We start from the raw sequence: 16,118 nt of genomic DNA, 5'->3' as shown, positions 1-16,118 counted from the left end.
TCTAAAAGAAGCTTTGGCAACAGAAGGAGAGGCCCTAACTACCTTGGGAAGAGAGGGAAGAACAGATACCTGAGAAGCCCCCTCAGCCTGGCCTACCTCCTGAGAGGGCACATCCTGCAACAGTAAAGTATCTGCCTGAGACTCCATAGAGACTCCTGGCAAAACCTCTGGCTCCCCTGAGCCTTCTAAAGGACCGACCTCCGGTTCCTCACCCCTAGACTTCACTGTTTTGTCCTTGCGCTTCTTAGATGAAGCAGGCGTCGGAGCATCCGCGCAACGCATATAATTGCAACGCTTCCCAAACACTAACCTAGCACAATCAAGCCTCCTCTTAATAGTAAATCTAGCACAAGAGCGGCAACCAACAACGCCGCGTTTTCAGCCCCAAACAAGGTATACACAAAGTATGATAATCCCTTATACGGTATCTGCTTCCCACAAGAAATACAGTTATTCACTTTTTCTGACATCCGTTAAATACTGAGGCAAGAAAAACCAAAATGTTCTAGCCAACTCTGTATTCGGTCTGAAACTCGGTTTTTCGAAAATCTCAGAACGCCAACCTGCACTGCTTCTGCATCGGACCATGCGGCAAAAGACTGAGGAAATGGCGCCGGTCATGCGCAGAGTACCCTGACGCACTGACGCCAGTCTAAAGCGCCATGACCGCCGACTGGACTATACCCAATTGTCAGGACTGCAGCAAGGGAAGACGAAGAACATCAAGCAAAAGGGAGCTGGAATTTACTGGAGAGAATTAGCAAAGAAACAAAGGCACTGGAAGCAAATAACTAGAGAGGGAAAGATAAGATTGGGATTGGGCCAAACAGCACTTTGCAAGTTAGAGAACCCACCTTACTTACCAGGTATTGATAACACAGTATAAGCAAAGAGAAAGGGATAGTAAGTTCTAAGTGAAAGACCTGCTGTAGTACAGTTTTGCTGAATCTAGAACAGAAGCTGCTGTTTAAAAGGAGGCAATTAAGTACAGCATATAAAATCATGCATAACTGTAAAGAATCAATCAGAAAAGGTTAGAAAAAAAAACTGGGAAATGATAATGGAAAGGCAATAAATAACGAGTGGGTGTATATTTCTAAGGCTCAAAATATGTAATAAATTTGGAAGGTTTAGGATTTTTGCATAGGAGTGTTTGCATAAATATTTTTTATACACCAAGTAGACTTTTCCACAGGTATACTGTAACTGCTGGAGGTGTGACGGGAAAGAGGTATTTGGGAACATGTTGGGAATGCAACAAGATGGCAGATTTCAAAAATTCCCTACAGGGTACTTCGTCAGAAATGGTGGGGGAGAAAATTATTCTAAATAAGGAAATGATTGTTTTGAGCTAGGATACAGAAACTGAATTATCTTGACATAGCAAGGTCCTATTAAGTTTAATGCTGGCAACTACCAAAAACTCAATTCCTTGAAAATGGGAATTAAAATCTAAACCAACTGCTAAATGTAAGTTAAATAAAAGACTGGGTGGGATCCTTAAAAAGGGAAATAATCTACATAGAAATAAGCTGAATGTGTAAGAACAATACATGCACAATAATGTTCTGGAAGGGAATGAAATTTCAAGACAGTAATTAAGATATAGCACTTTCTCTCTAAATTTTTTATATATATATATATATATATATATATATATATATATATATATATATACATATACATATATATATATATAGAGAGAGAGAGAGAGACCTACTTTGCATGGTCAAAACCCCATATACTCAAACATTATTTTCATGAGATGAAAATAACAAAAACTGAAATCCTGAACAGCGCAGTTTTTCTCAGTGCAAGTAAACACTTGCCTAACGTAAGGAAATATGCCCTTTTCCCCACTGTAATGCAATCCCAGAGTTGGCAAACATAGTTGGGAGGGTGTGGTGGGAGCGGCCCCCCACCTACGTAGGTTTCAGATACTACGGTGTGTTTTTGTGAAATTACTTGCCCTGGGGAAAAATGTGCAGTTTTGGATGTTGTTCTTTATTTTTGTCTCGAGAAAATCATTTTCACGTATTTGGGCTTTTTAGCATCCAGAGTAGATCTACATATGCGTATACATATAAGCACGTATGTATATACATACATATACGCGCCTATGTGTGTATTATGTGAAATTGATACCAACTGTTAAGAAAGAAAAAAATATATGTAAATGCATGAAAAGGAAAAAAAAGTTTGTAATGATTTGTTTTCTCTTTTATAACTGTATGCGTACTTAAGTCAATCAATCTGCAAGATTTTAAGTCAAATGACAAATGCTTACTTACCTGAAAGATTCTGAAAACTGGACTGGAAGAAGAGACAGCAAAATAAGTTAAAAAGCCATAGTTTGGAGATCTGAAGTACAATATAAAAATATGGTGGCCACTCGGGTGCAAAATGCAAATGTTTTCACTCTCACTAATGGGGGAAAAAATCAAACAGAAAGATGACCTATTAGTAGTCACAATTAGCACAAATGTATCATACTATAATGTTTATAAGACATTTATGATAATACATTTATTCTACAAATGTATACTCCAGGTACTTCAAGAAAATGTGTTACTCCATACAGCTTAACAAAATGTTCTTTACACTGAGTAAAATGTGGATTAACTATCTAATAGGTCAGTTTATATTGTTGGCACAGTAACAAAAAATGGCTTTGTATACATAAAATTATAAAATATAAACAGTGACATTATACGAACTATACTAGAGAGTAAAGTACAGTTGTGTAAATTAACTTACCACAGATATTCGAAAGATTACTGCTGCAGTAGCCTTAGCTATATGGGTCACATCCTGCTAAGGATAGGACAGCCAGCCAGCTTCCAAAGCTTCAAGGGCACCTTCCATGCACCCAAGCCCTTCAGAGCTTTCTAGCTAACTGATAGAGGGGAGTTAGAGCCCTGCAAAGGTCAATGCTAAGAAAACAAAAGCTATATATTTACCATAACAACAATAGATCTGTTTTCTCTTCTGTCCTTCTCAGCCTGTGGGACTGGATCAGATGCCGGCACCTTCAAAATCTTCAGTCTTGGATCTCCGCCTCATCAATCCATAACTCCCTGTGCTGACCCTCCTCAGATACAGTTTACCCAATCTTTGCCTAAAGAACAAATGATAAAGGGAAAACAACCATTTTACCTCTGCATCAGGAAAAGGACACAGAGAGGGCACTCTCACATACACCTTCAAGGTTGGTCCACATAGCCGGCCAGGAGCCAGACAGTGAAAATTTAAAGGGGGCACATATGGAGGGAGGAATGGTTGGGAAGGATGGAAGGTGACTCAGATCTAATGTTATGGTAAGTACATAACTTGTGTATCCAGTGTCATCTTTTCTGTCCATATCACCCTAGAGTCCCCAGCCAGTAACTTCAGGTCCTAGGAGAGAACACTTTGCAACAGGGTAAAACCAAAAGAGGCTCTAGACCTAGACTGAATGCCCAAATCATCATCTGACATGAAGGCATGGGTTTTAGACCAGGTAGCTGCTGCACAGATGTAATCAACAGATGCCCAAGCAAAAACGGCAAATGAAGTAGCAACCGCTCTGGTGGAATGAGCTATAGGCTTATTAGGCAAAGAAATCCTTTTCAAGGAAATAAAAAGAAAATACAATCTTGAGAGCCATCTGGATAGAGTCACTGTGGAAACACGCTTACCAAGTCATGCCATAGGTTCATAGGTAAGTAACTAGACTAGCTGCCTTGTGAGCCATTTTAAACCTAGCCAATTTCCCTTTTTGTGCTCGAAATAGAATATTCCATTTGGTTATAGATTTGCCTTACCCATTCAATGGTTGATAAATTAAAGTTGTGTACTCACCATAACTATTCATCTGTGTTTCTATTTTCATTCATCCTCAACGATTGGGCCTCATATCCAACTCTGACTTATTTATAAGACTCTCGGATTCAACTCTCGAAGTCCTCCCTCTACCCATTATGCCCCAGTCAACCTGCTATATACATCGGATTGAGATTGCTGCATTAAAAGTCCTAAGAGTAATTAATCCTAGTCAAAGTAAGAATAGTAGTAACAAAACTGGGACTCAAACCTGGAACAAAAGTTTAACAATAACCACAAGGTCATCGCAGGAGTTGATAGGAAGATGGAAGGAAGGTGGGGAGTTGAGGAAGAATTAAGATGGAGAACACAGATACATTAGTTATGGTGGGTAGTTGTCTTTAATATCTGACATTGTCCTTTTCATTCGTTCAACAACTGGGACAGAGTCCCCAGATACATGGACCTTGTGTGGCCCTCATGAAGGACATTCCAGAGTACTGCAGAACAAAAGGCAACTCTGCTCCTGGAAGCCAAATCCAATAAAAGTATGAACATCTGACCAGGTAGCTGCTGCGCAAATGTCATCAACAGAAGTTCTAGACCAAAAGGCTGAAGAGGTATCCGTGGACCTGGTGGAATGTGCTTCGGGAAGCCTGGGTACGGACAGACCTTGCTGACTGTAAACAAAGGAAATGCAAATTAGTAAGCCATTTGGCCAAGGTAATTTTAGAAACTGGGGAGCGCAATTTGTTTGGGAAAAGGAGACAATGTTCTGAATTTTGGAATGTTCACTGGAGATAAAAAGGTAGTTACCTTTGTACATCCAAAAGATGGAACACGTATTCTCCCTTGTTGGCAGTTAGGAAAGAAAACAAGCAAATTAATGGCTTGATTAATATTCGTTTTGGAGGCTACATTACACAATAAAAAAGACAGACTGGTTCACAAGGTAATATGGCCTTTGTGAAAAATAAGATAATGAAATTTGGAAGGGAGAGCCTGGAGTTCAGAAACTCATCTTGGAGACATAATGGCCACCAGAAAAGCTGTTTTTCATGATATAAATTTTAAATTAGACTTCGGCGATGGTTCAAAGGGTTTCTAAGTTGATGCTTGTGGCACGACTGCCAAATACCAGTGGGGGGAGATGGGTCCTTCACTGGGAGCCCAAGTAGGAAAGTACCTTTTAGAAAAGCCTTGCACAACTTTGAAGATGTTAATGAGGAAGCATTTTCTCCTGCATGAAAAATTAGATACTGCTGCCAACTGCACCTTGGTAGTAGAAAAACTAGCTGCTCTTGAAAAAATATAGTTTGCTAAAAATTCTAGGACCGCAGAGATAGGAGCAGGGAAGGGGTTCACTTCCCTCCATAGAGCTCAAATAGAGAATCTTCTCCATTTACTTTTGTAACTCTTCCTTGTAGAGGCCTTGTGGGAAGACAGAAGTATCTGTCAGACTGGGGAGGAAAGCCTGGACTATCAAGGTTTTAGTGGAATTAGAGAAACCACGCAGTCAGCTTGAGGCATGGAATATCCAGATGATCCATCTTGGAGGGTTGAGAAAGCGAGTCTAGAATAGGGTCCAGTATCCATGCTGAATAATGAAAGTGAGACCAAAGGTAGGGAAACCACACTTGACGAGGCCAAAACAGGGCAATAAGAATAAATGTGCTCTTCAGCTGAAGTGCCTTCGGTAAGAATTTGAGAATTAGATGTATTGGAGATAAGCATAAAGGAGGCTGGAGGGCCAAATGTGGACTAGAGCATCTCTCGGTGACTCCCCTGGAAAGGGAATTAGGGCAAAGAACCTGCTGCACTTGTCGTAGGGAGCTGTAAAGAGGTTACAGCAAGGTTGGCCTCAGTGACAGAAAATCCCATCTGCCACTGAATGATTGAGAGACCACTCCTCAGACATCAGAATGGGACCTGCCAAGTTTGTCCACTAGAACACTGGACTTCCCCTGGTATGTGTGTTGCCATAAGAAAACAGTTTGAGGGGATCGCCTACTGCCACACACTCATTCACTCTCGATCAATGGGGAAAAAAAAGAGGCCCCCCCCCAACTCGTTTGCTAATACACCAAACCACATACATGTCCGTCTATATTGCAATCATCCCAAGAGGAAGAACATCCTGAAAGGCCTGCAATGGTAGGAGAACTGTTGTCATCTCTAGGACACGGATATGTAAACTGGTCTCTTCTGGAGGCCATGTGTCTTGGACCATCTGTCCCAAGAAATACCCCCCCCCCCAGATGGGAGTTGTCTGTACTTACTATGGCTACTGGGGGCATAAGTACAAGATAGCGGCCTTGAAAAACTTCATCCAGCTGTATCCACCAACATACTACTAGGACACATATGACCACATCAAGATGAGGATCGATGGAGCATATCCAATCATCCTTGCACAGAAATGGCATAATGAACTGAACTGTGACCATTCAAAACTTTGATTTCTTCACAAATTGATTTAGTTGACTTGGATCCAGAATTGGTCTCAGGTCCCTGGTCTTCTTTGTCAATAAAATAAATCTAAAGTAAGTTCTGAATCCTTTCTGGTCTAATGGGACCTCCTGGATGTCTCCTGTCTAGCAGCTTTCGAAGTTTTTGAGCTGCTGCCTCCTCTGACTGGGGGAGACGTAGGGGAGCCTTTTCTTTTTGTTGATGGAATCCATAAAAATGGTAAAGAATGACCTCTGGATATGATTTTTAGCACCCAAGAGTCTTTTGTTATTGATTTCCAGGTACGTAGGTGTAGAGAAAGTACAGTTGTGTACACTTACCATAAATGTAGATGTTAGAGTGTCTTCACTGTTGCAGTCATGACTGTAGGGTTCTCCCCTGCCGGCAGGCAGTCCCTGGTTGGCCAGAATCCCAAAGTCTGGGTCCGGCGTCGGCTGTTCAGCCATGCTCCCTGACGTCAGAGCGCCAGGAGTACAAAGCTGACAGCAGACACCATGTTCTCCAGTTTTTCTTGCCCCATGTTCTCCAGTTTTTCTTGCCCCAGATGTCAGAAGTTCCAAAATGAGTAAGGACCCATACCCTTTGCAAATACACCTCAGAAGAAGGGTGAAATAAAAAAAGGAACCACACAAAAGAAAAAATAAGAGGGGACAGGAGAGAGGGAAACCCAGACTGCAACAGTGAAGACACTCGAACATCTACATTTATGGTAAGTGTACACAACTGTACTATGTTCATCGTGTTTCACTGTTGCAGTCATGACTGTAGGGTAGAATCCCAAAGCAGAAAGAAAGGGAGGTGGTCATAAAGTAGAGGGGGTGGCTATAAGACCCTGCAAGACTGCAGAAGCAAAGCCTGCCCTAGACTTAGAGTAAAGAGGTAGATTGTAGTGCTTGGAAAAAGTATGCACTGAACTCCAAGTTGCAGCTTCCAAAATGTCTTTGGTAGGAACTCCCCTGAGGAAGGCAGTTGAAGTGGCAGCAGCTCTGGTAGAGTGAGTCCTTATACTTCCTGGGATTTGCTTTCCATGGTGTGAATAGCAAAATCTGATTCCATGAGCAATCCATTTAGAAATGGTCTGTTTTGAAATGGCTTTACCTTGGGAACTTGAAGCATAAGAAACAAACAATTGCTCTGATTTCCTGATGTCCTTGGTTCTGTCCAGGTAACAACGTAGTTGTCCGTGTACATCCAAGGAATGCAAGATCCTTTCCCCTTTATTTTGAGGAGTGGGGAAAAAAGTTGGCAAGTGAAAAGTTTGATTTAAAGCCACTTTGGAAACCACCTTGGGCATGAAAGTAGGATTAGTCCTTAAAGACACCCTGTCTTGATGAAAAATAATATAAGGTTCCACAGCCATAAGAGCTTGCAACTCTGAAAACCTCCTGGCAGAGGTCAGAGCTAACAGGATGGCTGTCTTCCAAGATAAAAACTTGATGTCAGATGAGGCAGCAGGCTCAAAAGGAGGTAAGGTGAGTTTTTCCAAAAGATAGTTGAGATCCCAAGCAGGAATGGGAGGAGATCTAGGAGGCCTTAAGTTCTTAGCTCCTCTGAGAAATTGTCTCATGAGCTGGTGGGAAAAGATAGGAGGGTCTGTATTATAATGAGCAGAAATAGCACAGGCATGTATCTTTATGGAAGAGAAAGAGAGACCCTTATGTAAGAGGTCTGACAGGTAAAGTAAAATCTGAGGAATGTTAGGAATAAGAGGATCAGAATCCTGAGCCTGCATCCAGGAACAAAATCTTTTCCATTTTCCTGCATAAGATTTTCTAGTGCTAGGACGTCTGGCTTCTAAAATGACATCCATAACCTGCTTGGGTAGGAGAGAATGAATCAAAGATCCTGGATTAACCAGGCCGCCAGGCTGAGAGTCTTGACATGGGAGTGTAGAATCTGACCCTGGTGTTGGGACAGAAGGTTCGGAATCTGTGGTAAAACCCAGGGGGCTGTAGACAAAGGTTTTTCAGTGTTGGGTACCAAAACTGTCGAGGCCAATTTGGGGCCAGCAAGATTATCATCTTGGGCTTGTCCTGCTTGATCTTTAGTAATACCCGTGGAAGAAGAGGAAGAGGCGGAAAGGCATATCCCGAGAGGTTTCTCCAACTGAAAGATAGAGCATCCACTTTCCAAGCTTGATCGTGGAAAGTCCTGGTGCAAAAAATTTGTTGTTGATGATTGAGGTGGGATGCAAAGAGGTCTATGTGAGGACATCCCCAGACTGCTGTAATCATCTTGAATATTTCGGTGTCCAACATACACTCGTGTGGATCCGAAAGGTTTCTGCTCAGACTGTCTGCCAGGAAGTTTTGCTTCCCTGGTAGAAACTGTGCTTGAAGTTCCAGATTGTAAACTAGAGCTGTGCTCCAAAGATCCATGGCTGGTCTACAAAGGGGGTAGGAATGAGATCCCCCTTGCTTGTTTATGTACCACATAAATGTGGTGTTGTCTGTCCGTATCAGTAGTTGTCCTGGTTGTAGAAGATTCCTGAAGGCCAATAGAGCTTTCAGAACGGCTAACATTTCCTTTAAATTGATATGCAGGTGCTTCTGATCCTTTGGCCAAAGGCCCTGCAGACAGTTGCCCTGAAAATGGGCTCCCCATGCATAATCTGAGGCGTCCGTGGTTAGTATCCGAGTGGCAGGAGGCAGGCAGAAGGATTTTCCTTTGTTTACAGTACATGCCTTGGACCACCAAAGGAATTCCTTTTGAAGACAAGGCAGGATGGAGATCAGTATGTCTAGACTGTGGCAATGCTGAGACCATACACTTTTTAGGTACCACTGTATTTTCCTCATATGTAGTCTTGCATATGGTACGAGAAGGATGCAGGAGGCCATGTAACCCAGAGCCTGCAGGAATCTCCTTGCAGATAGCTGAGTTAAAGTTGCCAGAGTTTTGAAAGTTGAAGCCAGCTGTAATTGTTTTTCGTATGTCAGAAATGCCATCTGGGTTGTTGCGTTTAGAGAAGCGCCCAGAAAAATTATCTGTTGTGAGGGTGTCAAACTTGACTTTTATATTTACAGTGAATCCCAGGAACTTGAGAAGATTCTGAACAAACTGTAGATGCTGGAGTAAGACATCCTTGCTGTCTGCCTGAATAAGACAGTCATCCAGATAAGGGTAAATTTGAATTCCCTTGAGTCTGCAATAAGCTACTACTGGAGCCAGGCACTTGGTGAAGACCCTGGGCGCAGTAGACTATCCAAAGGGCAGTGCAGAGAATTGGTAGTGCCTCAATCCTGCCTTGAACCTGAGGTATTTTCTGCGTTCCTGTCTGATGGGAATGTGTAAATATGCTTCTTTTAAATCCAAAGTTACCATCCATGCATTTTTGGTCAGCATTGGCAGTAGCTGCTGTAGAGTAAGCATCTTGAATTTTGGTATCTCTAGAAAAGTGTTCAAGACTGACAGATCCAGAATGGGTCTCCATGAATTTTGCTTCCTGGGGACTAGAAAGAGCCTTGAGTAAAAACCTTGTCCCATTTCTGAAAGTGGAACTAGTTCTATGGCTTTCATAGCCAAGAGAGCTTCCACCTGGTTTAATGCTTCTGACCATTGATGTTTTGGAAGATCTGGCCATCCGCTTGGCCTTGGTGGGGTATGAAAATGGAATTTGTAACCTCTTGAAACCACATCCAGAACCCACTTGTCTTGGGTTATAGGAGTCCAATTTAGGTGAAAGAGAGAGTTTTCCTCCGAGAGGGGCTTCCAGGCAAGAAGTTCCTGCAGCCCAACAGAGGGAGTCATTGAGTTTGTTTTCTATGAGCTTGCGACCTGTCTTCTCCTCCCCTAGGGGTGGAAGCAGTCCACTGTCTTGGTCTATAAGAGGCTTGCGTTTGAGGCCTACCTCGGGGGCGTCTATATCTACCCCTCTAAGGCCTGTCCGAATTGGGAAAGGACCAATTTTTTGTAGGCCAATTCCTGCTAAATCTGGGTGGATGTACTTGTAAGAAATCTTTAACTGTTTGCATGGACTTAGCCTTGTCCTCCATCTTTTTAATCACCTCTTCAGCTTTAGATCCAAATAAAACATTATGCTGAACAGGAGCATCCAATAATTTAGCCTTTACCTGATCTGGCAAATTTTTTTCCTTTAACCATGCATGCCTTCTAATTACTGTGCCAGAGGCAGCAGCCCTACAAGAAGCCTCCAAGGCATCAAATCCACAGTGTAAACCATGTTTCCCAACTTGTTCAGGGGCATGCAATAAGTCATGTAGTTCCTTATCTGCACAGGTGGAAATGGAAGATAGCTTTTGCTTTAATACAGACAGGAGAAATTGCTGGTATTTCAGCATATGAAACTGACAGTTTAAAGCCCTAATAGATAAAGTAGCAGAAGTGTACACTTTTTTGCCCCATCTTTCTAAAGATCTGGAATCCTTCTCAGTGGGAATGGGGTTTTTAGCAGAAGCGGCCTTAACGCCCTTAGGACCCTGAGAAATGGTTTCAAGGTCAGCAGTAGGGTTCTTGAATAAAAACTGGTGGGAATCAGGAACCCTATAGTATCTGTCTGGCTTAACAGGAGCTGGAGGAAAAGAGTCAGGAGTTAAGTTAGCCTCCGAAAAAGCATCATCTACAATATCCAAAATAGGAGGGATAGCCAGGGGTCTATGTTGGGGAAGAAGAAGAAAATCCCTTAGTCTTTTCTTAGATTCCAAGTACTCCTGTCCTTCCCAGTGGAAATGTTCCCTCATTTCATGCAAAGTTTCCCCAAAAGAGAAATCCTCAGGGGGAGAAGCTGAAGGAATGGATTCCTCAGCATCAGAATCCTCATAAGGAGGGAAAGAATATTCCTGGTCAGAAGAAGAAGAAACAGAAGCCTGATCAGAGGAGTCATAATAAACTTCCTGCCTTGGTCTTTTATCTGGAGGGGGGTGTTGTGAACCCCTAATCATAGTAAGTAAGTCCTCCGCCATTTTAAGTAACTGTTTCTGAGACTTGGGAGCCGGATCAGAAGAGGCCTGGGTTGCAGTCTTTGATTTGGAAGGAGTCTTTGCCTTGGTCTTTGGCTTTGCCTTTATAAGAAGCTGAGTAGGCCTGAAAACCCCTTCGGAAGCCGGTACCTGCACAGCGGCTCCGGACCCATCCGAAGGAGCATTGTCCGAAGGTCCTGCAACTGAAATATTCAAAGGCTTAGTTGGCTCCTCGTGGGAGTCCGTTTCGGCCATCTGTTCCGAAATGGCCGACGACAGGGGCTGCAAAAGCACCTCACTGACGACGGCCGAACCTGAAGCTGGCTCTGCTTGTGCGATATCGTCTGATTTGGACCTCGGAGGCCTGTCTTTGTCCTTGCATCGTTTGTGAAAGTACAGTTTTGTACCTACCATAAATGTAGATGTTAGAGTGCTAATACAGCTGCAGTAATCACAGATGGGTTCTCTGCCATCAGGCGGTCCCTCGGTCGGCCGAATTCCAAAGTCTTGGTCCGCCGGTTGTTGTCGCTTTCTCCTGACGTCAGTGAGGCCGGAGTATATAAGACACAGCCGACGCCATGTTCTTCAGTCTTTCTTGCCCCAGATGTCAGGTGCCCCCAGAAGGAAGGCAATACATAAATTATGTTTCTATGTATATACAAGCAATGCAATATAATCCAAAATCAGTAGTTGCAAGCAAATAAACCATAGAAGGATAACCCAGTCAGGTAGTATGAAGAGGGTGTTAGGCCCCATGCCTTTACCAAGTGGGGAAGGAGGGAGGGAAACCTGCACTGCAGCTGTATTAGCACTCGAACATCCACATTTATGGTAGGTACAAAACTGTACTATGTTCATCGTGCATACAGCTGCAGTAATCACAGATGGGTAGAGTCCCAAAGCTACGCACAGGGTGGTAGGTACTAGGAGGAACTGGGCTGAGCCAGAAAGCCCTGCAACACAGCAGTGGCAAAGCCTGCTCTAGTTCTGGAATATAAAGGCAGGTGGTAGTGTTTTGTGAAGGTATGTACAGAACTCCAAGTGGCTGCTTCCAAAATATCTTTGGTAGGAACTCCTCTGAGGAAGGCTGTAGAGGTAGCTGTGGCCCTGGTGGAGTGTGATCTGATACCTGTAGGAACAGATTTCCCATGATAGGAATAACAAAACCGTATGCAGTGGCCTATCCACTTTGAAATAGTCTGTTTGGTAACTGGCTTCCCTTGAGCCCCTACAGCATAGGACACAAAGAGTTGTTCTGATTTCCTGAAGGACTTTGTTCTGTCCAAATAATAACGTAGCTGCCTATGGATGTCTAAAGAGTGTAGCAGCCTTTCCCCTTTGTTTTGAGGATTGGGGTAAAAGATAGGTAGGTGTATGGCTTGATTTAAAGCTACCCTGGATACCACTTTAAGCATAAATGACGGGTTGGTACGAAGGGAAACCCTGTCCTGATGGAAAATGAGAAAGGGCTACATCGCCATGAGGGCCTGTAGTTCCGAAACCCTACGAGCTGAAGTGATAGCCAGAAGGAAGGCCGTCTTCCAGGACAAATATTGCAAATCTGTTGAGGCAGCTGGTTCAAAAGGGGGCAATGTTAATTTTTCTAGTATGTAATTAAGATCCCAGGCTGGTGTTGGTTGTTTCCTTGGTGGTCTTATATTCTTAGCCCCTCTGAGGAACTGTCGTAAGAGTGGGTGAGAAAATAAAGGAGGATCCGTGTTGAATTCTGCAGAAATGGCTGAGGCATGGATTTTTATGGAAGAAAATGATAGTCCACTGTTCAGCAGCTCTGTTAGATACTGTAATACCGGAGGCAAGTTCAGTTTTCTAGGGTCCTGGCCTTTTTTCGCATTCCAAGAGCAAAACCGCTTCCATTTTGCGGAGTAAGCTTTTCTAGTAGATGGCCTTCTGGCCTCCAAAATGACATCCTGCACCTCCTTGGAGAGTAGGGTCTGTTGTGGTGTTAAGGAATTTTCCATGCAGCGAGATTGAGTGTTTTCAGATGACTGTGAAGAGTTTTGTAGCTGTGCTGAGTCAGCAGAAGAGGCATTAGAGGCAGGGACCAGGGAGGAGTATGTGTTAGGCTCCTCAGGAGTGGGTACCAGTGTTGCCTTGGCCAATCTGGAGCAATCAGTATCATCTTCGGTCTGTCTGCTCTTGCTTTCAAAAGCACCTTGGGCAGAAGAGGCAGAGGTGGGAATACGTAAACTGTCCATGCTGTCCAACTGAATGAAAGGGCGTCCACTCTCCAGGCCTTTGGATGAAAAGTCCTCGAACAAAACTTTTCCAATTGACGATTCCTGTGGGAGGCAAGATCTATGTCTGGCCTCCCCCACGCTTGGATTATCTCTGTAAACACCTGAGGATGTAACTTCCATTCGTGTGGATCTGTCATATTTCTGCTTAGATTGTCTGCCAGCATGTTTTCCAATCCTGGCAAGTACTGTGCTTGAAGTTCGATTTGCCATTCCAGAGCCAAGTTCCAAAGAGTCATGGCTAGTCTGCACAAGGGGTATGAATGTGTTCCTCCTTGTTTGTTTATGTACCACATTACTGTGGTGTTGTCTGTTCTTATCAGTAATTGTCCTGGATGTAGGAAGTCCTTGAAAGCTGTAATTGCATTTATTACTGCTAGCATTTCTTTTTGATTGATGTGAAGGTGCTTTTCCTTTTGGGACCATTTGCCCTAATGCACCTGTCCGTCATGTGCGCCCCCCAGGCGTAATCTGAGGCGTCTGTTGTGATGACTTGCTTTGCTTGAGGCTTGCAGAATGGGAGGCCTGTGTTTGCTTGACATGCTTGGGCCCACCATAGAAATTCCTTTTGCAAACATGGAATTATTGGTGTTATTGTTTCCAAACTGTGGCTGTGTTGAGACCATAGGTTTTTTAGGTACCATTGAAGTTTCCTCATATGCAGCTTTGCACATGGGATTAAAAGAATGCAAGATGCCATGAAGCCCAGAGCCTGCAGGATTTTCCTTGCAGTAAGCCTGGTACATTTTGCTAGTATTTTGAAGTACTGAGTTAGTTGCCCCTGTTTTTCTGGCGTAAGATAGGCCATCTGGGTGTTTGTGTCCAAGTTGGCACCCAGGAAAATTATTTTCTGAGATGGAGTTAGCCTGGATTTCTCTTTGTTGGTGGTGTATCCCAGAGAATGCAGTAACCGTGTTACATATGCCAGATGTTCCAGAAGTATGTGCTTGCTGTCCGCTTGGATCAGGCAGTCGTCCAAATAAGGGTAAATTTGTATCCCTTGAAGTCTGCAGTAGGTAATTACTGATGCCAGGCACTTTGTGAATATTCTGGGCGCAGTAGATAAGCCAAAGGGCAATGCAGAGAATTGATAGTGGATTGAACCTGCAAGAAATCTGAGGTATCTTCTGCAGCTTTGTCTGATTGGGACATGCAGGTATGCCTCCTTGAGGTCCAATGTTACCAGCCAAAACTCCTTGCCCAGCATGGGAAGAAGCTGCTGTAATGTGAGCCATCTTGAATTTTGGTACGAGTAAAAATGTGTTTAGGATGGACAAGTCCAAAATGGGTCTCCAGTCGGTTCCTTTCCTTGGTACCAGAAAAAGTCTTGAATAAAAACCTTGACCTTGTTCGTGAGTAGGTACCTCTTGAATAGCTCTCATTCTTATGAGCTTTGAAATTTGTAGTTGTGCCTCTGCCCTTTGATTGTGTGGCAGGTTGGCATGCCTCTCATTTTTGGAAGAGTGTGGAATTGAAATTTGTAGCCTCTGTTTATAATGTCCAGGATCCATTTGTCTGTTGTGACAATATGCCAATTTCTTGCAAATAATGCTAGCTTTCCTCCCAAAGGTGCTGCCAGCTGAGACGTGCTTGGCATGGAAATGAGGGAGTCATTGGGTTTGTTTCCTGTATTGTTGTGCACTGTCTTCGCCACCTCTTGGTGCTGGAGTTTGCCATTGTCGGCCTCTATATAATCCTTGTGATTGTCCTCTGCCCCTTGTGCCTCTGTATCTACCTCTTTGGGGCTTGTCAGTGGCTGGAAAGGACCAGTTTTTTGAAGGCCAATTTCTGCTAAAACGTGGTAGTTGGACCTGTAAAAAAGCTTTGACAGTTTGCATAGATTTGGCTTTTTCTTCCATTTTCCATAATATCTCCTCAGCATTAGTACCAAACAGCACATCCTTTTGTAAAGGAGCATCTAAAAGCTTAGCTTTCACATGATCAGGCAAGTTTTGTTCCCTAAGCCAGGCATGTCTGCGAATGACTGATCCTGTAGCAGCCGCTCTACTTGAGGCCTCTAGGGCATCATAACCACATTGTAAGGTGTGTTTACCCACTTGCTCTGCACTATGCATCATATCCTGTAACTCCTTCAAATCTGGTTGTTCAGGTTGAGACATTTTATTCCTTAATTGTGATAACAGGAACTGTTGATATTTAAGCATATGAAACTGACAATTTAAGGCCCTCATGGCTAGGGTGGCCGAGGTATATACCTTTTTCCCCACCTTTCTAAAGATCTTGACTCTCTTTCTGCAGGAAGTGGATTCTTGGCAGTGGAGGCCTTCAATCCCTTGGGGCCTTGAGAAATGGTTTCAGGGTCAGCATTATGGCTTTTGAAGAGAAATTGGTGAGAGTTAGGTACTCTGTAGTACCTATCAGGTTTGACTGGTGCAGGAGGCAGAGAATCCGGGTTAAGGCAAGCCTCCGAATAAACATCATCAAGTATGTCCAAAACAGGAGGTATCGCCAGAGGTCTGTGTTGAGGTAACAAAAGAAATTCCCTAAGTCTTTTCTTGGAATCTGAAAAGTCTTGGCCTTCCCAATGGAAGTGTTCCCTCAAAGTGTGCAAGGTTTCCCCAAAGGAAAAATCCTCAGGAGGAGATACAGAAAGAATGGACTGCTCTGCATCCAAATCCTCAAAAGGGGAGTAAGAGTGTTCCTCTACATCAGA

At 43.4% G+C, this 16,118-nt stretch overlaps 1 protein-coding gene across 10 annotated transcripts in view; it reads right to left on the bottom strand.

Annotated features, from left to right (window-relative positions):
* The window catches only part of ABHD13 (abhydrolase domain containing 13), a 182,061-nt gene that overhangs the window by 75,432 nt on the left and 90,511 nt on the right, over positions 1–16,118 (bottom strand). For 5 of the 10 annotated variants that reach the window (XM_044071335.1, XM_044071342.1, XM_044071340.1 and 2 more), the window contains one exon: positions 2,292–2,424. The exons of 1 other annotated variant lie outside the window; for it this stretch is intronic. In XM_044071335.1, coding sequence (XP_043927270.1) covers positions 2,292–2,424 — 133 coding nt within the window. Of the gene's footprint in view, positions 1–2,291; positions 2,425–2,960; positions 3,119–16,118 lie in introns of all 10 variants that reach the window. 4 more of the 10 variants (XM_044071337.1, XM_044071336.1, XM_044071338.1 and 1 more) reach the window with 2 other exon arrangements.

This window comes from Protopterus annectens, chromosome 5.part0 (assembly GCF_019279795.1).
Source record: "Protopterus annectens isolate FY-2018-M chromosome 5.part0, PAN1.0, whole genome shotgun sequence".
NCBI classification, from domain to species: Eukaryota; Metazoa; Chordata; order Ceratodontiformes; family Protopteridae; genus Protopterus; species Protopterus annectens.
The sequence above is the reverse complement of the archived record's forward strand: the minus strand, read 5'-3'. Positions and strand labels throughout refer to the sequence as shown.